The 26836-nt window shown below is 44.1% G+C and overlaps 1 protein-coding gene across 1 annotated transcript in view; it reads right to left on the reverse strand.

The window, feature by feature from the left end:
* Positions 1–26836, reverse strand: part of NAA60 (N-alpha-acetyltransferase 60, NatF catalytic subunit) — a 224393-nt gene that overhangs the window by 5064 nt on the left and 192493 nt on the right. Inside the window, 1 exon segment of the mRNA XM_033915110.1 lies at positions 21465–21657. Coding sequence (XP_033771001.1) covers positions 21501–21657 — 157 coding nt within the window. The 3' untranslated portion in view covers positions 21465–21500.

The following is a 26836-nucleotide window of genomic DNA, read 5'->3' on the forward strand; positions in this document are numbered from 1 at the left end:
CTACAAATCCAAAATGTGGCCCTGCAAAAGGTTTGAGTTTGAGACCACTGTTCTATACAGAATCTTGTATCCATTTTCAACCAAAGCATTGGATATGGAAACATTTAATAGATGTCTAAAACTACTTTCCCATTGCTTAGACTCCAGGGTAAACCCCAAGTCCTTCTCCCACCTGGGAGTGAATTGCAAGACTGGGGAGATCTTAAACAGGAGTGCCTTATATAGGCAAATGAATACATCCTTTCCCTCCTCCCCCTCTTAAAGCTACATCCAAAAGAGTTTCCTCTAGACTTAGTTCAAGTTTAGCTCTGTGAAGAATATAGTTCCTTAATTGCCTGTACTATAATATCTGGTGCGAGGGGAGCCCATAATCCTCTTGCGAGGATTATGACACTATGGCCCCCATTTTCTCACACTTATCAAGAGTAATAAGCCCATTCTGTTTCCAGAAGTGAAAGATAGGGTCAATAAATCCTGGCAAGAAAAAGGAGCATTATGTATGTCATCTGTAAAAAAATGTGTCTCTCTGGGGAAAAAAAAAAATGTTGCCAATTTATTTTCTCACTAGTCATTAAGCCCGTTACATTAACGGGTGCTAGAATACTGTTCGCCCTCTATGTTGCCCCTTCCATTCACTGCCCTCTCTTCTCTTTCCATCCAGTGTCCGCCCTCTCTCTCTCTGTCCCATATGACCTCTCTCCATCTCCTCTTTCCTTTTCCCTTGGTCTGTCATAACTTCCTCCTTCCCTCCATGCCCTGCCATCTGTTCTTCCCTCCAAGCCATTCTCTCCCCCTCTGTTCACTTTCCTCCTTTAACTACTTCATCGGGCAACAGCAGCATTCACAATTCATTGCTGTTGCTGGCTTCAGGTATTCCTCTTTGGCCGGTCCTGTGTTCATGAAAACAGGAAGTAGGGCAGGACCGGCCAGAGAGGAAGGCCTGAAGCTGCAAAGCAGCGAATGGTAAACGCTGCTTGCTGCCTGAAGCACCCAAGGCAGACGCTTCTCTCCCCTCCCAGCCCAACCCCCGCTGACTCCTGCGACCCTCCCCTCCCAGCCCAACCCCCCGCTGACTCTGCGACCCCCCCGGCGAGATGACTTTTAATAACAAACCTCCCTCCAGCGTTGGCAGCCGCAGCACGCTAAACAGGCTGGTTCGCGGCTTTCTTCTGCCGATGAGTCTCTCTGTCGCGTCATTGTGATATTCATTAGTGACGTGGCAGAGAGACTCAACTGCAGGAGAAAGTCGCGCAGCAGCCTGTTTATGTGCTGCGGCTGCCAACGCTGGAGGGAGGTTTGTACCGGTATGTGCAGAAGCGATATGTCTCTCCCCCTCCAGTAACCTGTGCAGCACTTTGCTGTGGCGCATCCTCCCATCCTGAGTCGGCCACAGCGCTCGAGTCTGTTTCTCCCGCTTTGTCTAGCCGCCGTATACGCACTCTGGCCACGGACCTACAGATCACGGATTACAGATCACGCAGGTCTGAGTGCGCATGCGCGGCTAGCGTTTTATTATATAGGATTTAATCTTAAATATGAAAGTAGGACCAGGCTGGTGGTTCATAGGCCAGGGCATGTAGAAGACATGGGATTTTCATTCCCAGGTTGGGTTTCTGCTCCCCAGGATGACCAGGACCAGTAGTACAAAAAGTTCTCATGATGTCTGTGGGACTAGAATTAGGAACCATATTATCTTGGTTCCAAAAGAAACCATAGTTTGTGGCCCCTGTCCAAGGAATGTTGCTGTGATGACTAGGTGCCTATAAGATGACTAGGTAGGTGCCTATAAGAATGTTGCTGTGATGACTAGGTATTTATAAGAAAATTCTCAAAAAATTGAGAGTGGATCAATATACTGCCAGTTCAACTCATTTTTAGGTTTAAAAAAAATGGGAGCATATTACTCCTTTTTATCAGAAACTCCATTGGCTGCTGATAGAGACTAGAGTTTTGTTTAAATTTTCATGCATTTGTTATAAATCAGTCTACGGTATGTCACCAGGTTATCTTGTTCCTCATTTCTCTTTGAGCCACTCTAATAAGATTACATGCAGAGTGCATTTGTTTATATATCCCTCCACAAAATCCTGTCGTTACAAGAAGTTCTAGAGAGAACCCTCTCGTTTCAGGCCGCTAAACTGAATATATTGGCTTGGAAAAATTTATGTTAGAGGTTTCTTCTTATCTTGATTTTAGAAAATTGTTAAGACACAACTATTTGATAGGTTTGTATCTTAATGCATCTTGTTTTAATTCTCTAAGTTTTTTTTACATTTATAATTTGAAGTATTTTATCTCCATTGTATATATCAGTTCTATTTGTTGTGAACCGCCTAGAACCATTTTGGTCTGGCGGTATATAAGAATAAAATTATTATTATTCTTATTCTTAGGCTGAGCTGAATAGGAAAATATCTGTGAATGAAGTAGTGCTGTAGGCCAAGTGAGGTTAGTTCTGATTAAGCTGAAAGCCTAAAAAAATAGGAAGAAACTACCAAGGCAAAAAAAAACAGAAGAGTAAAATTAACCACATTCTAATCTGTATCAAAAATCTTTAGTCTGAAAGGAAGTAGCCTGGAAGATCCTGAAGAAGATGTGGCTAGCTACTCAGCCCTGGAAATACCACCAGGACAGAAATACAAGACTCTAGCGCCATATGTAGGAAATTAAACTACACTTCTCACAATATTAAACTGTAAAACACACAGTATGGAACCTATCATTTTTGTACAACCCCACTTTACTCTGGGACCAGTGGGTTATTTCCGTCTTTGTAGGAAGCCTCAAATTTCAGAGTACTTAATCCCCTTCCCCTCTTACCTCATCACTGTCTCTGTGAACATTATTTTCCTTTCCTACAACCCAGGCTGTAGAAGCTTATCTTTTCTGTTTGTATTTAGTGTAGTTTCAATAATAATAATTAATTTTTTTATATATCGCCAAAACCATGATAATTCGAGGCGGTTTACAATAAGAGGTGCTGGACAATCAAGTTTCAGTGTAGAAATAGATCTGAATTGCAGCGGTGCTAATTTATCTAATAATGAACTAGTAGATATATTCCATTGGGTTAGAAAATCATCCAGAGAAACAGTCTTTGAATCAGAAAGATCTAGGTCGAAAGCTGAGCGAATTAAATCAAGAGAGGTTATTGAAGTCCCTAAACTTGATTGTCTGACGTGCTATATGAGTTTTGATATAGGAAGTTATATGAGTTATAGAAATTAAGTAGTGATCTGACCAAGGGCCAGGTGAAGAATAATTAGAAATTGTTGAGGTGGGAATTAGGGCCATATCTATTGTATGACCTGCTTGATGCGTTGGCACTGCGAGTAAGGGACATAAATCCAGTTGGTTGATGTAAGATAAGGTTGGTACAATACAAAGTCATCGTATATAAGGTACAGGTTGGGAGTAGTGATACATTATAAGATTATTAGGTTACAATCGATTGAACAAATTTGTTTTTATTGCTTTTATTGGTTTCCCTACATGCCCTACCCCTTCCCACCCCTAAAATCCTAACATTGCCATTTTTGAGGGTTCCTTGTGGTTTTCCTGGGCTATTTTTAGTCAAAATCGGCACCCATGATGGCCATCTTGAATTTTTCCCAATTTGATTTTAAAGATATTTTTTATACTTACAAGCTTCGTTTTTGAAAGAAAACCACATAGACGGCTTCCCCAGGGCAGGATGTGAGGGATTTATGCCTCATTTGTGGTGGATAACTGTCGGATGGCACAGCCGTATTACACGTGTGCTGCTGCCTGTGAGGGATGCAAGGCTTGCCCGGATTCGATGCTTCTGACTTCCAAAGAGGGTCTTCTAGTGTCTTCTGTCCCGACTCTCATGAAACATAGAGTATGACGGCAGAAAAGGGCCGGCGGCCCAACAAGTCTGCCCACTCAAGAACCCTCCCTCCCATCTTTTAAGCATAACTCTGTAGCAACCCCATCTGTTTGTCCCATCGTCTCTTGAAGTCGAGCACGCTACTGGCCTCAACCACCTGGCGTGGAAGACCATTCCATCGATCAATCACTCGTTCGGTGAAGAAGTATTTCCTGGTGTCACCATGAAATCTTACCCCTTAAGTTTCAGCGGATGCCCTCTTGTCGTCGTGGGACCCTTAAGAAAAAAGATTTCTTCCTCCACTTCAATGCGGCCCGTGATGTACTTGAATGTTTCTATCATGTCCCCCCATCTCTGCGCTCTTCAAGTGACTATAAGCACAGTCTGTTCAGACGTTCTTCATATGGGAGATCTTTAAGTCCTGAGACCATCTTAGTGGCCATTCTCTGGATAGATTCCATTCTCTTCACATGCTTTTGATAATGTGGCCTCCAGAACTAGACACAGTACTCCAAGGTAAGGTCTCACCATGGATCTGTATAATGGCAGTATGACTTCAGGCTTTCGGCATTAGGGGCCCTGGAGAGTGCGCAGGCAACATTTTGGTGAAATGCAAGCACTTCTCAGGAGATAAACTTTGTAAATCTTCCAAACAGTCTGAAATTAGTGCCCAGGAGTTGGCTCCCACCGCGGAGAATGGGTTTCCCCGGATTTTGTTAATATGTTTTATCAGGCATACTTGTTTAGAAAGTCTTTGCCTGTTTCCCTTCCGCCGGACTCTGTGCCTGTCACAGGGACCCTGCTCCAGTGGACCAGGGTCTTTTCTCTTGCCTCTCCTCAGGTGTTCCAGCAGGTAAGCCGGGTAGTGCCTGTGGTTGCACCAGATATGCTTTCCATGCCTCTGTTTTCACAGTAGGGGGCACCATGGTGACTGCAGATGCAGCAGATCTCCAGGATCTGGATCAGTGCGGAGCCCCTGATTTTGTGCGCAGATTTTTCAAGCAAGCAGATTTTTCAAGCAAGCGCATATTGTGGATTTGACCTCTTAATCTCTCCCGAGAATTAAAAGCTGCAGTCTGAGCAGCCTGTCGCTGCAGAATGTTCCCTCACGAGTGACCAGAGGCCGCAATCTACCTCTTTTCCTGATCATCCTGACCTTGTTCGGATTCTTACGGACATATGGAAGACTCCTGAGGGTCCCTTGAAATGTGCTTGCGCCATGGTGTGGCTTTGTCCCATGGCGAATGCCTTTAACAAGTGCTTTGTTTCCCTGAAGGTTGATTCCTCAGTGGCGCAGGCCATCAAGCACACTTCTCTCCCAGTGAAGAGTGAGTAGTTTTGAAGGATTTTCAGGAATGATGTGTAGATTTTGTCCTTAAGCATCTGTTTGATTCAGCGGCTGCTGGTGTTAAGGTGGCATCTGCCTCTTTCATTGTCAGAGCATGCCATTCCAAGCTGCGCCATGACTTGGATTTTATAGTCTCTGTAGTGAATTATAATGCCGATGCCTTGTATGACATCTTGAAAGTCTTTGCTAAGCTTTCTGCCTATTCCTTTTCGGCTCACAGGATACTCTGGATCCGGCAGTGGTCTGGTGATTTGTCTTCTAAAGCAACCTTGAACCGGTTGCCCTTTATGGGACAGCTGCTGTTTCGACCAGGGTCTGGATGACCTGAGGGCCAGTATGCAGGACTGCAGGTCCAAGTCACTGCCTGTGAATAGTTTCCACCATTCCAGAGGTTCGGGCATCCTAATTTTTTGTACCTTCAGGCGCTCACATCCGTACTCGGGCCCTTCTGCAGGCTAGTGGTCCTCTTCAACCGCCAGACCATGCTCTGGCAGTTCTCAAAGTCGACCGCCCACCGGAAGTTGTCTGGCAGCTCCTAAAAAGAAGCAGTTCAGACGCCAGGCCAGTGTCTCCCCCCACCCATCGGAGGGCGGTTGTCGGCTTTTCTGGCGGAATGGCAGGCCATTACCTCTGACCACTGGGTATTGGAGGTTGTCAGGGATGGCTACAAACTGAAGTTTCTCTGTCCTCTGACAAGAGTATTTTCTGGATTCCTCAGCGGGCCACCCCGAGAAGGTGGTTTGATTGCAGGCCACAGTCCGCAGATTATTCAATATTGCAGCCATAGAACCCGTTCCAGAGTGAGACTTGGGCTCTGGGAGATACTCAATACACTTCATCATTCCAAAGAAAAGCTCTGACGATTTGGAGACCAATTCTGAACCTCTAGGTGGTCAATGCAGCGCTGAAAGTGCCTCGCCTCCACATGGATATGGTGTGCTCAGTGATAGCATCGGTGGTGCCAGGGGTGTTTCAAGTCTACCTGGATCTGAGGGAGGTATATCTCCACATTCCCATTTTTCAGGATGCCCTTTGGGTTGGCAATGATACCCAGGATCTTCACCAAAGTGATGGTGGTGGTGGCGACCCATCTTGTATCGTGGGTATCTTAGTTCACCCGTATCTGAACACCTAGCTGATCAGAGCTCCCTTGCAGTCTGAGGGGTATCAGGTGGTACAGTTGCTGCAGTGCCTGGGCTGGGTGATCAACTTCAGGAAGAGTCACCCTGAGTTGATGTAGGATTTGGAATACCTGGGAGTTTGATTTCACACAGGACAGAACAAAGTGTTCCTGCCTGTGTCCTGTCGGTAGAAGCTTCTGACATGTTATCAGGGACCTTCTGGCTACTCCAGTCCCAATGGCATGGCAGTAGATCCAGGTTCTGGGGACCATGGTGGCAACGATCAATGTTATCCCTTGGGCCACAACCTATCTACGTCTACTGCAGGATGAACATAAGCAATGCCTCTGTTGGGTCAGACCCGAGGTCCATCGTGCCCAGCAGTCCGCTCACGCGGTGGCTCAACAGGTCAGGACCTGTGCAGTAATCCTCTATTTATACCCTTCTATCCACTTTTTCCAGGAGGAAACTATCCAATCCTTTCTTAAACCCCAGTACCGTACTCTGCCCTATTACGTCCTCTGGAAGCAAATTCCAGGTGTCCACCACACGTTGGGTAAAGAAGAACTTCCTAGCATTTGTTTTTAATCTGTCCCCTTTCAACTTTTCCGAATGCCCTCTTGTTCTTTTATTATTTGAAAGTTTGAAGAATCTTTCCTTTTCTACTCTCTCTATGTCCTTCATCTAATATAATAAAATGGTAAGCCGCGCATGCGCACTAAAAAAAACGTGTTCCGTGAGCTGTAGCGAAAAAAACAATTGCGCATGCGCGGCCCCGGCGGCGGCTTTCAAATAAAAAAAAAAATTTCCATAGCTGCGGCGGCCTTCCTCACCCCCGGCTCCTCTCTTGAACTGGACGGTCCCCGCGTCTGCCTACCCTTCCCCCCAACACAGCGCATTCCCCCCCCCCCAACGAATCAATAAATCGAGCCGGGCCGCCCTCCGCAACAGACCAGAGGAGTTCTTTGCCGCTGACACCCCTTCCCTTGCCGCTGACCCGAATACCTACCCGGCAATTCAAGAAGCCTGTGCAGCAGTCTTCACACGCTGCTTCAGGCTCTTCTACTGCCCTGATTTGCTCTGCCGCGTCTCTGATGATGTCATCAGAGACGCGGCAGAGCAAATAAGCGCAGTAGAAGGACCCGAAGCAGCGTGTGAAGACTGCTGCACAGGCTTCTTGAATCGCCGACTTACAAGTGAAGGGGAGCGGGGGGGGGGGGGGCCGCAATGACTCTATCCGATTAATTAAAAAACTCTGCACAAGGGGAGCAGGAAGAGATGATGATGGACAGGGGGGGAAAGGAAAGGAGGCCTATTGTTGGACAGGGGGAGCAGGAAGAGGTGCAGATGGACAGCGGGGGAAATGAAGGGAGGCCTACTGCTGGACAGGGGGAGCAAGAAGAGGTGCTGATGGACAGGGGGGGAGGTAAAACAAAGGGAGAAGGGCTGCTGCTGGATAAGGGGAGCAATGAAGAGGTGGTGGTGGACAGGGGGGAAAAATGAAGGGAGGCCTAATGCTGGACAGGGGGAGCAGGAAGAGGTGCTGATGGACAGGGGGAAAAAAATTAAGGGATGCCTACTGCTGGACAGGGGGAGCAGGAAGAGATGCTGATGGACAGGGGGAAAAAATAAAGGGAGGCCTACTGCTGGACAGAGGGAGCAGGAAGAGGTGATGATGGACAGGGGGAAAAAGGAAGGGATGCCTATTGTTGGACAGGGGGAGAAGGAAGAGGTACTGATGGACAGGGGGGAGGTAAAACAAAGGGGGAAGGGCTGTTGCTGGATAAAGGGAGCAGTGAAGGGGTGGTCGTGGACACAGGGGAGGTAAAAAGAAGGGAGAATGGACAGGAAAAAGTGGCTAAGGAGACAAAGAGAAAGAAATAAAGACAGACACACACACATATATTCTAGCCCGAGGGAGGAAAATGCTGCACAGGGAAGTAGGGAGGGGGGAAATGCTGATGCACAAGGAAATGGAGGGGGAGGGAATGCTGATATGGCTACTGTACAGGAAGGTGGACAAGGGGAGATAAATGCTGCATAGGGGGCAGAAAGAGAGATAAATAGAAAGAAAGACAAATAATAGGAGGGAGGGAGACAGAAATAAAAGAAGAAAGACACAAGGGCAGGGAGTGAGACAGAAAGAAAGACAGACATACATATATTCTAGCACCCGTTAATGTAACGGGCTTAAAGACTAGTGATCTTATAAGTCTCTATCATATCCTCTCTAAGTCTCCTCTTCTCCAGGGAAAAGAGACCCAGTTTCTCCAATCTCTCAGCGTATGAAAGGTTTTCCATCCCTTTTATCAGACATGTCGCTCTCCTCTGAACCCTCTCGAGTAACGCCATATCCTTCTTAAGGTACGGCGACCAATATTGGATGCAGTATTCCAGATGCGGGCGCACCATTGCCCGATACAACGGCAGGATAACTTCTTTTGTCCTGGTTGTAATACCCTTCTTGATTATACCTAGCATTCTATTCGCTTTCTTAGCGGCCGCTGAGCACTGTGCTGTCTGCTTCATTGTCATGTCCACCATTACCCCCAAGTCCCTTTCTTGGGTACTCATTTAAAAACATCCCTCCCATCTATAGTTGTACCTCGGGTTTCTGCTTCCCACATGCAATACTTTACATTTCTTAACGTTGAACTTCATCTGCCATCTCGTCGCCCATTCCCCTAGTTTGTTCAGGTCCCTTTGCAATTCTTCGCAGTCATCTTTAGTCCGAGCTCCACTAAATAGTTTGGTGTCGTCCGCAAATTTTATTATCTCACACATCGTCCCTGTTTCTAGATCATTTATGAATATATTAAATAGTAGCGGCCCGAGCACCGAGCCCTGCTGAACACCACTCGTGACCCTCCTCCAGTCCGAGTAGTGGCCCTTCACCCCTACCCTCTCTGTTTCCTACCCACCAACCAGTTTCTGATCCATTTATGTACGTCTCCGTCCACCCCATGGTTCTTCAGTTTCCAGAGTAGTGCTGGAATCCCCAGCAGGACCAGTTACATGCACCCCTGCCCTGGACAACTGTGGCCAACAAGAAGGAAGATCGGTTCTTCAGTCGGTGTCATGAGGTCAGCAATGAAGGCATGGATGCTCTGGTTCAGCCCTGGCCACAGGAAGGTCTCCTCTATGTCTTCCTTTGTGGCCCTGATCACATCTGACTGGCAAGGCAGCCAAGGTATGCTGACTTGGTTCAACTCCAGCAGGATTGGGGGCTCTGGCTACCTTGTCATTCTCAACTCCTCATGTAGGGTCCAACTGCGATGCAGGATCTCTGGACCCGCTTTGATCTTACGGCATGGCTCTTGAACGTGCGGCCTTTACTAGCTAGGGCTATTCTTTGGTTGTGATTGTCATGTTGCTTCACAGAAGGAAATCCACAGTGGCAGTCCATGCAAAGAGGAAAACGGTGACTAAGTTCAAAGAGGCGTGGGATGAACACAGAGGATCTAGAATCAGAAAATAATATTAAATATTGAACTAAGGCCAGTACTGGGCAGACTTGCACAGTCTGTGTCTGAATATGGCCGTTTAGGGGAGGATGGGCTGGAGAGGGCTTCAATGGCTGGGAGGGTTTAGATGGGCTGGAGTAGGTTTTAATGGAGATTTCGGCAGTTGGAACCAAGCACAGTACCGGGTAGAGCTTTGGATTCTTGCCCAGAAATAGCTATGAAGAAAAAAATTAAAAAATTTAAACTGAATCAGGTTGGGCGGACTGGATGGACCATTCGGGTCTTTATCTACTGTCATCTACTATGTTACTATGTTAGATATTATCAGGCCTGGTATGGCCAGAGACAGGTGGACCCATCTGTTCCATCATTTCCTCATGTCCAGGAGTTTCTGAAGAAGGGCCTAGCGGTAGCTTCTCTCCAGGTGCAGATTGCCGGTATTCATGTTTGGGGCCCTCCATCTCTGAGGTGCTCATTGGCAACTCATCTGGAGGTGGCCTATTTTCGACTTTTGGAATCCGTTGCGCCTTCTCTGTCCAACTTGGAATCTAACCCGATTTCTGTGTTCTCTGGGTCATCCGTTATATGAGCCTCTGGCTCAGGTGTCCCTTATGGATCTCACAATCAAGACTGTCTTCCTGGTGGCTATTAACCCAGCTCATAGTGTTTCGAAGCTTCAGGCTTTCTCCTGCCAGGATCCTTTTAAGTGCCTCATGGATTCTGGTATGATGCTGCACACGGTTCTTTCCTTTCTTCCCAAAGTGGTTTCTACTTTCCATGTGAATCAGGAAGTCCAGCTTCCTGCTTTTGCTTCCTCTGGTTTGAGGGAGCAGGACTGGGTGTTACAGTTCTTGATGTGTACAGAATCTTGTTGCAGTAACTGGAGATCATCCACGAGTTTTGCCTCTCTGACCACCTGTTTGTTCTGGCAGGTCCTGCCCCGCAAGGGTAGACCAACTTCTAAGGTCACCATTTCCAGGTAGATCCATATGGCCATTTCTATGGCTTATGTGGCTACCTGGAAGAAGTGCCCCCTCATGGTGCGGGCTCATTCTACAAGAGTGTTTCATCCTCTTGGACAGAGTTGACAGCTGTTTCTTTAGATGAGATTTGCAGGGCCGCTACCTGGTTCTCCTTGCATACATTCACTAAGTTTTACAGGATTGATGTGGTGGCCAAGCAGGATGCTGCCTTTAGTGCCTGTTTTGACAGCAGGCTCATTCGTCCCACACTGATTTTTTGGGACTGCTGTGTTACGTCCCACTGGCACCAGAATAAAGTGGGATTGTACAAGAATCAAAGATTAGGTTCTTACCTTTGCTAATCTTCTTTCTTGTAAATCCATATTTTATTCTGGGAACCCACCCTATACCTTGCTGATTGTCTGCCTTTACATGTACTGGTAAGCTGGATTTCTGTTTTCAGGCAAGCCTTTTTAAGAGTGCCATCAGAATGGGTTTAGCACTTAGTTTTGGAAGGTCCCTGGGTCAGGTACCTCCTTCTAACAGTGTAGGCTGTGTCTCCTTATAGCACTCTTTTGTCATTCAGGTTTATTTATTTAAAATTATTTGTAATCCGCCTACCTACAAATCTAGGCGGGGAACAATATAAACATACAAATTCAGCAAATGACAAACAACAAAGTACAATAACAAAACAAAACAAAAAACCCCTCATAAAACATCTGAACATCTTATAACAGTCAAAAAATATATCTTCAAATAGACAGTTCAATACTAATGCAACCCACAGCCTAACACAAAGAAGCAGAATCTAATGCACACACACAGCTGGTACTAAAAGTGTGTTCAAACACAGTTTTTACTTCTTTTCTAAATTGACAAAGCATGGTCAATTAACGCACTGAAACCGACAAGACATTCCACAAAACCGGAACCCAGACCGACCACATAGATTTCTGATTACCAGTAAGTTTCACAGTTGCTAACAATGGAATTTCCAATCTTAGGCTATCAGCAGAATGCCAACAAAAAAGTGAATGAACAACCGTAGGACAATTGCTTTGAAGCACCTTAAACATCAAACACAGAATCTTAAATTCTACCCGCATCTCAATGGGCAGCCAATGAAGAGCATGTATTATCAGAGTGATATCATCGAATTTTGAAACATGAGTAATAAGACGAGCAGCAGCATTCTGTGCCATCTGCAAGGCACACAAAACAAATAAAGTTGCAGAAGTCATACAGCGGCATTATAAATGATGTAACAACTGTGCAAAAGTTGTCATCTGATAAATAATCGCGCAACTTCCTCAATAATTGCAGTTTGAAATCACAGCCTTAATATGGGCCTTGAATGACAAGAATGAATCAAGCACGACTCCCAGATATCTACATTGCTGGCAACGGCTTCCCCTGCTAACAAACAAAAATAACACTTCAGTTTTTGCAACATTCAATTTTAGATGGTTTTGCATCATCTAATCCCAAATGACATCAAAACAATCATTCAAATATGAGACCGCTTCATCCTGCAATTTTTCAACGGGGATCAGAACTTGAATATTGTTTCGAATATTTCATGACCTGTTCTCTCGTTTTTCATCGTTGCTGTTTTGCATTTGTTGATATGAACAAAGAACTAGAAATTCAGCATTCTATGCAATAGCTCCAGCCTTATGGAACTCTTTACCAACTAGTTTATGTTTGGAATCATCGTAATCTCGCTTTCAAATTCTTTTGAAAACTTATCTTTTAATGTGCTTTCTGTTAATTTTATAACTAGTAGAGAACACAGTGATAGACCATGAATGGTTGCAGTGATAGACAAATGAATGGTTTTCTGTTTTCTGTATGAAAGTAACAAAGAAACATAGAAATAGACGGCAGATAAGGGCCCACGGCCCATCTAGTCTGCCCACCTTAATGTCCCTCCCCTATCTTTGCCCTGTGAATAGATCCCATGTGCCGATCCCATTTTGCCTTAAAATCAGGCACACTGCTGGCCTCAATCACCTGTAGTGGAAGACTATTCCAGTGATCAACCACTCTTTCAGTGAAAAAGAATTTCCTGGTGTCACCTCGTAGTTTCCCGCCCCTGATTTTCAACGGATGCCCTCTTGTTGTCGTGGGACCCTTGAAAAAGAAGATATCTTCCTCCGCCTCGATGCGGCCCGTAAGATACTTGAATGTCTCGATCATGTCCCCCCTCTCTCTGCGCTCCTCGAGCGAGTATAGCTGTAATTTGTCAAGCCGTTTTTCGTATGGTAGCTCCTTGAGTCCCGAGACCATCCGGGTGGCCATTCTTTGCACCGACTCCAGTCTCAGCACATCCTTGCGATAATGCGGCCTCCAGAATTGCACACAGTATTCTAGGTGGGGCCTCACCATGGATCTATACAATGGCATAATGAATTCCGCCTTACGACTGACGAAACCCCTTCGTATGCAGCCCATGATTTGTCTTGCCTTGGACGAAGCCTGCTCCACTTGATTGGCAGACTTCATGTTCTCACTGACGATTACCCCCAAGTCTCGTTCTGCTACCGTTTTTGCTAGGATCTCCCAATTAAGGGTATAAGACTTGCATGGATTCTGGCTGCCCAGGTGCATAACTTTGCATTTTTTGGCATTGAAGTTGAGTTGCCATGTCCTAGACCATCGCTCCAGTAGGAGTAGGTCGTGCATCATGTTGTCGGGTACTGAATCTTCGTCTGTTGTGCATTTGCCCACTACATTACTCAGTTTGGCGTCATCGGCGAATAATGTTATTTTACCTCGAAGCCCTTCTGCCAAGTCTCTTATAAAGATGTTGAATAGGATTGGGCCCAAGACTGAGCCCTGTGGTACTCCACTAATCACCTCCGTCATTTCGGAGGGGGTGCCATTCACCACCACCCTTTGGAGCCTACCTCCAAGCCAGCTCCCAACCCATTTCGTCAATGTGTTACCTAATCCTATAGAACTCATCTTGCTCAGTAACCTGCGGTGTGGTACGCTATCGAATGCTTTGCTAAAGTCCAGGTACACGATGTCCAGGGACTCCCCAATATCCAGCTTCCCCGTTACCCAGTCAAAGAAGCTGATCAGGTTGGATTGGCAGGATCTCCCCTTAGTAAATCCATGTTGTCGGGGATCCCGTAGATTCTCCTCATCCAGGATCTTATCTAATTGGTGTTTGATTAGAGTTTCCAATAGTTTGCTCACTATCGATGTTAGACTCACTGGTCTGTAGTTTGCTGTCTCCATCTTGGAGCCTTTCTTGTGGAGTGGAATGACGTTAGCCGTCCTCCAGTCCAACGGGACGCTGCCTGTACTAAGGGAGAGGTTGAAGAGCGCGGACAGTGGCTCCGCCAAGACATCACTCAGCTCCCTTAGCACCCTGGGATGCAGGTTGTCTGGCCCCATTGTAGTGTACTATCCTATTTTAATGGCGTTCCTTTTTTCCTTGTTTGTTTTTGATATATTTTAATGTAAACAGCCTTGAATTGTGCTGCAACTAAAGCAGTATATCAAGTTCAATAAACGATAAACTTGCCGGGGAGTTCCCCCATTCCCCCCCTCTCTCTGGTTATCCTCTACAGATGTTCCTGGTTGCTTTAAAACTAACTGATGTTCATGGGAACAGTGATGAGGTAAAAGAGTTGGGGGTTCAAGTCTCTTAAGTTTGAGGCTTTCTACAAAGTCTTTGTGGGTAGATGGAAATAACCCACTGGTCTCAGACTAAAGTGTGGATTTACAAGAAAGAAGATTAGCAAAGGTAAGAACCTAATCTTTAAGTAAGCATAAAACATAAAACACATGGAAATAAAGGTCATACAAAAAGAAAAAGCTTAGTAAAAAGCTACCTGTGACAAGTTTTCAAGCATTATGAAGTTGGGGAGCTACAATTCTAGAATTGTACATTTTTTCCCCAACAAGATCCAAAATTTTCCAATCTTTTCCCGATTGAGTGCTCCTTGGAATGCATTGCTTTCTTCAAGCTGGATTCCATGATGGAATTATTTGACAGCAGCAAAATGTCACATTCTGGGCTTGATGCACTTTATATTCGTATTAAAGATCAAACTTTGACACTGGCACATGAGATGGGTTTTTGTCACATTCTTAACTGGAGCCCTTGTAAATGCTTCAGCACAGGTTATCAGCCTTTCCAGGACATCAATATAATGTAACAAGCTAAAAATGTTTGCTCTGGATTTCTTCTCTTGGACTCCTCCCATTTTATGTATGAACTTGGGACAAGATACCCAACAGCATGAGACACTTCCAGGAAGCCCCATTAACTAACCCATGTCTTATCACTCCAGTGATTCTTCCAAAGAATGTTCTGAAAATACACGAGAAGACTAGGTGATATTCAAAGTTACAGGGAAATACATTTAAAACTAACAGGCAGAAATATTTTTCACTCGGAGAATATTTAAGCTCTGGAACCCATTGCCAGAGAATGTTGTAAAAGCAGTTAGCATACATGGGTTTAAAAAAAAAAAAGGTTTGGACAATTTCCTGAAGGAAAAGTCCATAGTCTGTTATTGAGACAGACATGGGAGAAGCCCCTGCTTGCCCTGGATCAGTAGCATAGAATATTACTACTATTTTGATTTTGCCAGATACTAGTGACCTGGATTGGCCACTGTGAAGACAGGCTACTGGGCTAGATAGACCATTAGTCTGGCCCAGTAAAGCTATTCTTATGACTGGTCAAAAAGGTTGCCCAATACAAACAACTGGGTAATATTCAGAATAGAAATGTGTTCCCAAAATTGCATAAAATGCAAAAAGACCAGTAGAGGAACAACCAAAAGTACTTTAAATACCTTTTTAACTTAAGTGGCGCTCAGAATCCAAGATGGAATGAAAAAACTCGATGTGGGGTACAAACCCCTAAAGAGCTTCTTACAGAATCTATCATTGCACCATTTTGGAGTAAAAGGTAATTAAAAGTGCTTGTTGAAAAACGCTCATAAATAATTTAATGTCCATATAGTGAAATGAATGTCCAGTTTATACGTGAATTCAAAAAAGGCGAGTTAAAAAAAAAACTTAACTTAAATGTTCAGTCAGCGTTGACCCGGCGAGGTTCTGACGCGTTTCGCCCGACTGGCTTCCTCAGAGAACCCGCTAAGCTGCTAATGAACTACGAATTGAAATATCTCCTAAAACAAATCAGCAAGAAGAGAACAAAATGATGCATATTGTAAACTTAATGCTAAAAATGCATTTAAACAGATATACAGCTGATTCAAAAGACTCTCGATGCTGACAGCAAGGTACCTGATCCGAAGGAAAGTTTTTTTCATCATTTCCTGTGACGTGAGCGCTCAGCTGAGCACCCGGTATTTGTGTTAAGTCGATGTGTCAATCAATTAATGGAGAAAAGCCCACCACTCTACTTCTTTGTTTAACCCAGTAGGAGCCACTGTTTGCCAGTGAAATATCCATCTTTGTTCATGTTTTCACAACCAGGCTTGAACATTGCCACCCCTCTGTATATTTTTCTGAGATCTATGTGTGGAAACGCTACATAGACGATATCTTTCTAGTATGGACTAATACCATGGAAGTTTTTCATCAATTTTTACAGTGGCTCAACACATGTAATCCACATTTACAATTTACTTCACTTACTTCTTATACGCAGATTGCTTTCCTTGATATTCAGATCTCCTTGTGTCAGGGTATTTTTGAAACCTCTATATATCGTAAGCAAACTGACAGGAACAACCTGCTTCATTATGACAGTTACCATCCCTGTCATTTGAGGGATAACTTACCTGTGGGCCAATTTTCGAGACTCAGGCGACTATGCAGCAACAAAGACGAGTACAAGACTCGCTCAGGCGACATGTGGCAACGGTTTGTGGAACGTGGGTATCCTTATGGTACCATTAAAAAGGCTTATAAAAGGGCCTTATATGCCCATCGTTCGTATTTGTTACAGCCAGCCCCTGATCAACCAGAAACCCGCATGGTATGTACGCTCCCTTACTCATATAAAGCGTTTGGCATTAAGAAGATTATTAACACACACTGGCACATCCTACAGGTTCACCAATGTCTTGCACAACCTCCCCTTTTTGCATACTCTAGAGGTAGAAATCTACGTGACCACATGACTACCTCTCACTTTGTTGGCACTTCAGCTAGTATTTCAATGCAAACTACAGGTCATTTCAAATGCGGACACTGTACAATTTGCTCTCATGCTCTAGAAACTACTTATATCAATCATCCTAGCTTACCGAAGTCGCATACCCTTCAACATTATACTGATTGCGACACTCAGGGGGTTGTTTACATGATCATGTGCCCATGCAAAATGCTATATATAGGTCATACCACCAGAAGCATTAAAACCCGCATTATTGAGCATTTGAGTAAAATTAGGAGGGGCGCCCCCTAGTACAGCATTGGCATGTTATTCCCCATCAGCTGCAGGATTTACAGTTTGCTGTCTTAGAAGTGGCCCAACTATCTAGGGGTGGCAATGTTCAAGCCTGGTTGTGGAAACATGAACAAAGATGGATATTTCACTGGCAAACAGTGGCTCCTACTGGGTTAAACAAAGAAGTAGAGTGGTGGGCGTTTCTCCATTAGTTGATTGACACATCGACTTAACACAAATACCGGGTGCTCAGCTGAGCGCTCACGTCACAGGAAATGATGAAAAAAACTTTCCTTCGGATCAGGTACCTTGCTGTCAGCGTCGAGTCTTTTGAATCAGCTGAATATCTGTTTAAATGCATTTTTAGCATTAAGTTTACAATATGCATCATTTTGTTCTCTTCTTGCTGATTTGTTTTAGGAGATATTTCAATTCGTAGTTCATTAGCAGCTTAGCGGGTTCTCTGAGGAAGCCAGTCGGGCGAAATGCGTCAGAACCTTGCCGGGTCAACGCTGACTGAACATTTAAGTTAAGTTTTTTTGAACTCACCTTTTTTGAATTCACGTATAAACTGGACATTCATTTCACTATATGGACATTAAATTATTTATGAGCATTTTTCAACAAGCACTTTTAATTACCTTTTACTCCAAAATGGTACAATGATAGATTCTGTAAGAAGCTCTTTAGGGGTTTGTACCCCACATCGAGTTTTTTCATTCCATCTTGGATTCTGAGCGCCATTTAAGTTAAAAAGGTATTTAAAGTACTTTTGGTTGTTCCTCTACTGGTCTTTTTGCATTTGGTCAAAAAGGTTGTCAGATCAGAACAATACCTATTGATTCTTGTATCCTGCAAGTGTCAGCTAGGAATCATTGCGGCTTACACAATATTAGAAATTATATAAGGGCATAGATGTCTTACAAATGAATGCATTAGAATAGGGTTAATGCAGTAAAGAGAACAGATGCGTTTTCAGCGCCTTCCTGAACTGGAAGTTGGCATAAGCTGCTCAGGAGGCGGTTCCAGATTTTGGTGAATATGGATTTTGGAGTTTTAAGCTCCTCATATCTAAGGAGGGATCTTGTGTGGAGTCACAGTAACTGGCCCTGAAACATCACAAACTCTTGTCTCACTGTTTTTAACAAAAGCAAAGTTGTTCCATGTTACTGATGAAGGTTCGGTCTGGAGTCATCTGCCTTTAGAACCAAAGACAGGGTTCCTTGCTATGATATTCTAAGTGCTGAATTTTCTGACAGCAGCTCTGGTGCTCAGGTGGACTACCCAGAACAAATCTAGAGTTTGCTTCAATGAGACGTTCTGCACCATGGTTTTCAGCATTAAGGCTGTTGCTGACCAGCAGCTTCTGTGCTACAGATGTTGCTTTTGGCATAGAATATTTTAGAACTCAGTGGTAGGATGTAGCCTTCTTTTCTTGGCAGTTTCTTCGGTAAGTGGAGTAGCCCTCTGCAGGATTACTGGTCACTGAACTGCACTTCTCTTCCCAACTATGTTACTTCCACAACTATGTTACTCCACAACATGATGTTCAATGAAGAGGTGTACAGAGCTTCCATTTTTTGTCCCAAAGTACCAAGTACAATGGGAATAATTTGGGACACTATGGTCAGTCCTAGACATCTGTAGATGATAGCATGCTTGTCTGTGATGGATATCTAGACACAAGTGAACCTTTTCAAGGTACTGACTAGATCTGCCTTAGTGAACAGCCAAACTTAATTTAACTTTTGAGAAAAAAAGAATAAGAGTAAAGGCAAAAAATTTTTCAGGGGAGGGCAAGGAGATTTGTTTTTTATTTTCCCAATCAGAGTTTACAAAATAAGGCCAACTGCACTGGCATAAAAACAAAACATCTGTAGAAAAATAAAATTAAACAGGCATAAGAATAAAAGTGAACAGCCAAGAAACAGGCAAACTGATTACCTTCAGCTATTAATTTTGCATGCTACTCGATAAAACTACCATTTGCTATGTATTTTCGCTCCTGCTAATCTGAGGTCTATAGTTCTTTTGAGAAATTCTGACAAGAGAAAGGGGAATCTGTGCTGCAACTACGAATTTTATAAGGGAAGGGAAAAATGGAGCGTTCAGTCCAACAATTTTTTAAAATATTTTATATTTGTGGCCAGTAGAGAATGAGATCAAAACCACATGTTTTCAAAATTAAATCTGCTACTTTTGCAATCATACTTGAATATATAAATTATATACAGAGGGCAGCTAAATTTTGTTACTCTTTCTCCATTCTCAGCCAGCTCCCAGCCCACACCTAACCCCATCTTCCACTTAAGTCATTATTGATATGCAAGTCAAAGCTGCAGGTTTATCTCATCATTCTACAATCCTAATGCCTAAATGTAGGTGCCATTTATATACAAAGATTATAAGAGTAGTAGCACTTACATGTATCTATGATACATTCACACACATACCGTGTTTCCTCAAAAATAAGACAGCGTCTTATATTAATTTTGGGCCCAAAAAAAGCACTAGGTCTTATTTTCGGGGATGTCTTATTTTTCATCTACCCCAATTCTTTCTCATTCCTTTCTCTCCCCCACACTGCAGCATCTTTCCTCCCCTCTCACCATCCCCTTGTGCCGTCCCTCTGCAGCTTCTATTCTTCCCTCCCTTCCATCCCTTGTGCAGAACCCTTGCCCAGCTTTCCATCCATCCCTCCCTCCCATCCTTTGTGCAGCAGAACTCTTGAGCACCTGTCCCAGCCGTGTAGCCGAAGCCCCGCTGACCCTTCATCTTTCCCTCTCATCTGAACCCCGCCAACCGCGAGCCCTACATACCTCCCTCCAGAGCAGCGTCAGGCTGACAAAACTTTAAACAGGCTGCTTTGCGGCCTTCTCTCATTGGGGAATTCCCTCTGCCACTTCACTGATGGCCATGAAGCAGCCTGTTTAGAGTGTTGCCAGCCCAGGGGAGTGTGTGGCACAGTGGTTAAAGCTACAGCCTCAGCACCCTGGGGTTGTGGGTTCAAACCCACGCTGCTCCTTGTGACCCTGGGCAAGTCACTTAATCCTCCCATTGCCCCAGGTACATTAGATAGATTGTGAGCCCACCGGGACAGACAGGGAAAAATGCTTGAGTACCTGAATAAATTCATGTAAACCGTTCAGAACTCCCCTGGGAGAACGGTATAGAAAAATTGAATAAATAAAAAAAATAAAAAATAAAAAAAATCAGGGGGTCGGCTGCACAGCGGGGGAGAAGGGGTGCTGCTGCTGGTGAATCTGTGGACTAGGGCTTGATTCGGGGGTAGGATTTATATTAAGACCTACCCCGAAAATCATGTAAGGGCTTATTTTTGGGGAAACATGGTATGTGCTATATGTGTACCAAGCACTATTCTGTAAGCATTGTGTGCAACAAGCATAATGCATAATCGCAAAGGGAGACAAACATGGGCAGGGTTTGGATGGGGCATGGACTGGATCTACATTTATGTGCATAATCTACAGAATATTAAGTTACACGCAGAAGAATATTTATGCCTGCCATTGAACAAACATAAGTGTTTGCGCCCAAATGGCATACAAAATGCAAATTTGTCCTCTATTCTGAAATGACATCTGGATGCTGTTATAAAACAGCACTTAACATCTAGCATTTTGCCCACATTTTGATGACCTGTATTGAACTGACTCTTTAATGCCTATAAGTGGCCTGAATAAAAACAAAACCAAACCAAACCAAAAACATCTAAAAAATACAATAACGAAGGGCACAATGAAATTCTGGATAAAGATTTTATTCAAACAAATCCAACGTGGCCATATTTCGCCCTCAGGCTGCATCAGTGGTATAAAGCAATAAAATCTGATACATATGATGCTAAAAAAATATTAAGACAGTTTGGTGCGACTTACCTCTAATAAATTCTTCAGCAATTGTGTTTTAAGCAGTTACCAAATCACTGCACTTCTTAAACACTAATAGCACACCACTCTCAGACTCTGATGCAACCTGAGATAAACCCAATGTAGCCATGTTTTGCCATCTGAATAAAATCTTTATCCAGAAATTTCATTGTATGCACAGTGGTGGTATTATTTTGATAGTATCAGGACTTAACTCCTCCCACATGGCTCAGTATTAAGAGCCCCTTTTCCATCCATGAGGCATACAAGATAATTTAGAGGTTGAGAGGAATTGATCCGTTGCTGCTAATTTTTTTTTTTATAGGCATGGGAAAGAGTTGGAGGGGGATTCTGCTGCCACAGTGTTTATACTAGGAATAGGGAGAGGTATAAGCCTTTTAAGATAATCAGGTCAAATATATTTTATAGCCCAATACATACCCTCTTTTCTGTAGGAGGTGCAAGCTTCCACGCCAGTCACATTGCTCGACTATACTCAATGCCAGTCTTTGCAGAGATGCCAGACCATGGTAGTAGGCTGCGAAGGAGGTTCTGTGCCTGACGGTATATTCTCTGCGGAACTGAACAAGGGCTCAGATTGGCTAATGCCGATCCAATATGCTGAATGTAGTCGGTGCACCTTAATTAAGGAAAATTCACTTCACATACATACAGGAAAGTTCTAAATTAAGTTATCCATTGAAAAATGTAAAAGCTATTGAATTTCATTTTACATGAAATGCCTCTCTTAAATGTTAATTAGAAACTTACCGTAAGTCAGGCAGATAAAGAGATTATGTCCTTACTTTGATATCTTTTCCAGTAGATACAGTAGGTATGTCATTCCGGACAAGCGGGTTCTGTCCCTGTGGTAGAGAGCCATATACAGAAGGAATCCACTCCAAATTTTTTCTGTGATCCTTCTACTTCACCGGGAGCTCTACTGCCACCTGCAGTTAGTACCCAAGCTTACAAAAGCTCCAACCAAAGTATATGAAGTAAAGAAAATTAGGGAATTTCCCATATAAATACACTGTTCTGCTCAAACACAGTAATACGTAACCATCAGTGAACAATTAACTGCCAACAGCAACATCAAAGGAGCTCAGGAAGTATCCCTGTAGACACTAAAAATATACTATACAGCATTCTTCAGGGCTCAAAGGGATGACTGGCATCCAAGAAACAGCCTTGGAAAAGAACAAACAGATTGAGACATTAGGCAGGCACAGGAACGACAGGGCGGGGGTCCAGAATGACAAACCTATCTACTGGAAAAGATATTATCAATGTAAAGACGTAAATCTCATTTTCCAGTGCAATAGGTGCATCATTCTGGACAAGCAGGACGTACAAAAGCAGTCCCAGAAATCTAGGGCCCGTAACACTGAGGAAACAAAGGCAGAGTCCTCTCCTGCTGCCACGTTCTCCCTGTAAAATTTAGCAGACATATACAGATTAGACCAAGCTGCCACCCTACAAATCTCCTCAGGGGAGACTGCCCTAGCTTCAGCCAATGACGAAGCTACACTCATGGTCGAATGTGCCTCGACAGAAACAGGAGACTGTTTCACACAAACAATGTAGGTTGATGAAATGGCCTTACAAATCCATCTGGAAATCATGGCCATGGAAGTAGGCGCACCACGCTTAATGGAATGAGTCAGCACACAAAGATGGTCAGAGAGTCTGAATGCATTAGTGACCTCTAGATAGCGAAGAAGCACTCTTGTCATCCAACTTCAAAATAAGGTCCTATTTCTTAGAACCAGTAGATTAGAATACAGATAAGCGACCCTCCTCATTAACATGAAACGTCAAAACTACCTTCGGCAAAAAAGGAACAGTGTGCACAGACTCCAGTCTCCGATATTTTAAGGAAAGGATATCTACAAAAAAGGGCCTGGAGTTCCGAGACGCATCTTGCAGAGGTCACCGCTACCAGAAAAACTGCCTTTAGCATCAAATCCAGGAGGGATGCTCCTTCCAGCAGCTTGAACAGGGCTTTGGTGAGAACACGTAGAAAAAGTCCCATGAAAGGAACAGTGGTTTGATTGGTGGTCTACTCTGATGCAGAGAGTACCCTTCAGAAATCTGGCGATGTCTCTATGAGACTCCAGCGTAGGTTTCAAGTTTATTTTTCATTTGATATACTGTCTATCAGAGATTATCAAGACCAGTGTTCTTCAACCTATTGACACCTATGGACCAGCAGAATAAAATAATTATTTTGTGGACCAGCACTGGTCTGCAGACCGGCAGTTGAAGAACACTGGGCTAAATCATGGCCAACTTCACCCAATTTTCGCACCAGACCCCACCCCCATAATAATACTAATTATAACACCATTTTTCCCATTCATTTTTCATATATATATTTTGTGTTGTAAATACAATTATATTTGTGTTGTAAATACAATTCTATACACATATACATACACACATACAGTGGTACCTCGGTTTACGAGTGCACCGGTTTGCGAGACAAGCAAAACATTTGCAAAATCGGTGCCTCGGAAACCGAGCATGGCTCGATTTATGAGCGCCCCCCGCGATCCGGCACCCCCCCCCCCCGATGCGATCCGGCATCCCCCCACTACTTCTTACTCTCATCCGGGCACCGGCACCGGCATGTCCTGTGCTTGGTGCCCGAAGATCTGCCTCCTCTTCTGCTGGGCCTTGAGCATCTGAGCATGCTCAAGGCCCAGCAGAAGAGGAGGCAGATCTTCGGGCACCGGCACCAAGCACAGGACATGCCGGTGCCCAGATGAGGGTAAGAAGCGGCGGGGGGGGGTTGCCGGATTGTGGCGGGGGGGGGGGGGGGGGTGCCAGATCGCAGGGGGGGCGCCGGATCACAGGGGGGGGCCTTCGTGGGGAGCAATGCTGGTTCTCGTGGGGGGGGGGGAGGGGGTGAACGCATCAAAGCGAGTTTCCATTATTTCCTATGGGGAAACTCGCTTTGATAAACGAGCATTTTGGATTACGAGGATGCTCCTGGAACGGATTATGCTCATAATCCAAGGTACCACTATATATGTATATGTATACACACACACACACACACACACACACACAATATACTTGTATTTACAACACAAAATGGTTAACCACAAAATTAAAATACACAAAGCACACTGTATGCTTTTCAACATTCATTCCTACCTGAAAACAGATAACCCCATGCAAATGCAGGACCAAAAACGAAAAATACTAATATTTACAAACAAACCCTAAGACGCAAGACTCTGCAAGCAGTACAACCCCCAGAGGAAAAGAAACAAATGCATTTCTTCCTGAACAGACAGCAGTTGTAAATTAATCACTAAATAAAAAAATAAAAGCATTACTCCTACGTTGTTGTCTCTCTCCCTCCATGTAACATAGTAGATGACAGCAGATAAAGACCCGAATGGTCCATCCAGTCTGCCCAACTTGATTCAATTTAAATTTTTTAAATTTTTCCTTCTTAGCTATTTCTGGGCAAGAATCCAAAGCTCTACCCGGTACTGTGCTTGGGTTCCAACCGCCGAAATAGTCAAAACTGACTCCAGCCCATCTACACTCTTCCAGCCATTGAAGCCCTCCCCAGCCCATCCTCTTCCAAAAGGCCATATACATACAGACACAGACCAGTAGTCAGCCCAGTACTGGCCTTAGTTACCGTATTTTCACGCATATAACGCGTGCGTTATACACAATTTTTACAAACCGTGCATAACCGTGCGCGTTATACGTGTGAGCGCGTTTTACAACTTTTTTTTTTCAATCCGATCCGGCATCCCCCCTGCGAACCGGCATCCTCCCCCCCCTCCCCCGCGATCCTACATCCCCCCGAGCACCACAAAACATCTCTTACCCGATTGGGCACCGGCACCAGCACCAATGCACAGGATGTGCCAGTGCCCGAAGATCCTCCCTCGCTGGGTTGGGCTGGGCTGGGCGGTGCGAGAGAGATCTTCCTTCTTCCTGCGCTGGGCTGGACTAGGCTTTGAGCATTTGCGCATGCTCAAAGCCTTCTGGTCTCGCTCTCTCGGAGCGCTGAGTGCTGCAGTGCACAAAGCTGTGGACAGCGTGCATTCTGCACCTCATCTGGAAGCCTTTCCTTTGACGTTGTGACGCAGGCGCAGGACGCGCCTAGGATCCTTTTCTCATGGCTTTGTGCACTGCAGTACTCAGGGAGCCGGCCCGAAGATGCCGCGTTGATTGCACTGTGGACTGGCGGCTGAAGAGCACTATCATGGGCCTGATAGATGTGCCGGCCCTGCGGACCAGCAGAAAATTTCTGCGGACTGGTGGATGAAGAACACTGATCTAGATAGTTTACAGTAAGTAATATATACAAAATGCAGTATAAAATAAAATATTCAAATACAAATAAAATTTGCTATAATAAGGGGGTTACAAGACAGGAGGAAAGGTACATTAGGGAGTGAAAAAAATACATTAAGATAAAAAAATTTAAATGGGGAGAAGGGTTGGTTAGTACTAGAAGGAAGGGGTCACTTCTAAAGAAGTGTTTTGAGTTGTGCTATAAAGAAGTCCTTGAATGGAGTGGTGAGGGGCTCAGGTATTGAAGGTGTCTAAAAAATGGAAGGTTTGGCTTTTTGATCAGAATTTTTCTTGGGCGGGTTTTAATTTTATGTGAAGAGGAAGAGCATTCCAAAATGTAGGTGCAGTCTCGGAGAAGATGGCCTTTTGGGTGGAATCAGAATATTTCGTGAGTGGAAGGGATTACGGTACTAATAGATTTTGATTGTTGGAGTGTAGTATTCTAATTGAAGAATAGGGAATCGGATGTTTGTCAATAAAGATTGGAATCTTGGTGTATTTGGTTTTGTAAGTGAGAATGAGAATTTTGAAGGTTATATGCAATGTGATACGGGAAGCCAATATGCATCGCACAATAGGGGGGGCGACGTGGTCAAATTTTTTTGCATGATAAACAAATTTAATAGCTGTATTTTGCAGAATTTGTAATTGTTGGATTTCATTCTGTGTAATGCCTTAATACAATGAGCTGTAGTAGTCAATATGAGATATTTTTAAAGAATGAATGAGAATGTTTATAGATGTGAGTGTGTTGGGGGGGAAGTGAAGTGATTGAATTTATAAGTTTTAATTTAAAGAAGCATTTCTGAATGACTGAGCTGATTTGTTCATGAAAAGTTACATTTTGTTCCAAGATTATTCCTAGTATTTTAACCTTTGTAGCCGTCTGAACCAGAGCAGAATCTTTATTGGAGGCAGGAAAGGTATACTTGTAACATTCAACAGAAGCATATTTTGATAAAGCCAGGCTAATTTTGGTCAATTAGAGATTTAATTCTTGAATGTCGTCTTTAATATTAGGGTTTAGAGGGTGGAGCAGTTAAAGGTCATCTGCATAAGCAAAGATGGTGAATCCTATAGATTGAGCAAGTGTTAGCAAAGGGGCTAAGAAAACATTAAAGAGAACAGGGGGGAAACAGAGCCTTGGGGTATACCGTATTTTTGAGATATGGTAGTAGATATAGAATTATTAAAGCTTACTTGAAAGTTACGATCCTAAAAATAAGAGGAAAACCAGGTCTGTGGTCTCGAGCCTTGAAACAAGAAAGCCCTGCGATTTGGACCCAAAGGGAAGCCACAGTGAGGCCTTTGTCAAAACTGTCTGTGAGAAACACCAACACTACCAAAACCGGAGCTGAGAATGGCTCCATATGCTCTTGGGCGCACCAATGCTGAAAAGTCGTCCACACTTTAGTGTAGGCGGAGATTGCTTAGACTTGAGAAGAGTGGCAATAACCAGCTTTGAGTACCCTTTGCACTCTAAC

This window comes from Geotrypetes seraphini, chromosome 11 (assembly GCF_902459505.1).
Source record: "Geotrypetes seraphini chromosome 11, aGeoSer1.1, whole genome shotgun sequence".
NCBI lineage: Eukaryota > Metazoa > Chordata > Amphibia > Gymnophiona > Dermophiidae > Geotrypetes > Geotrypetes seraphini.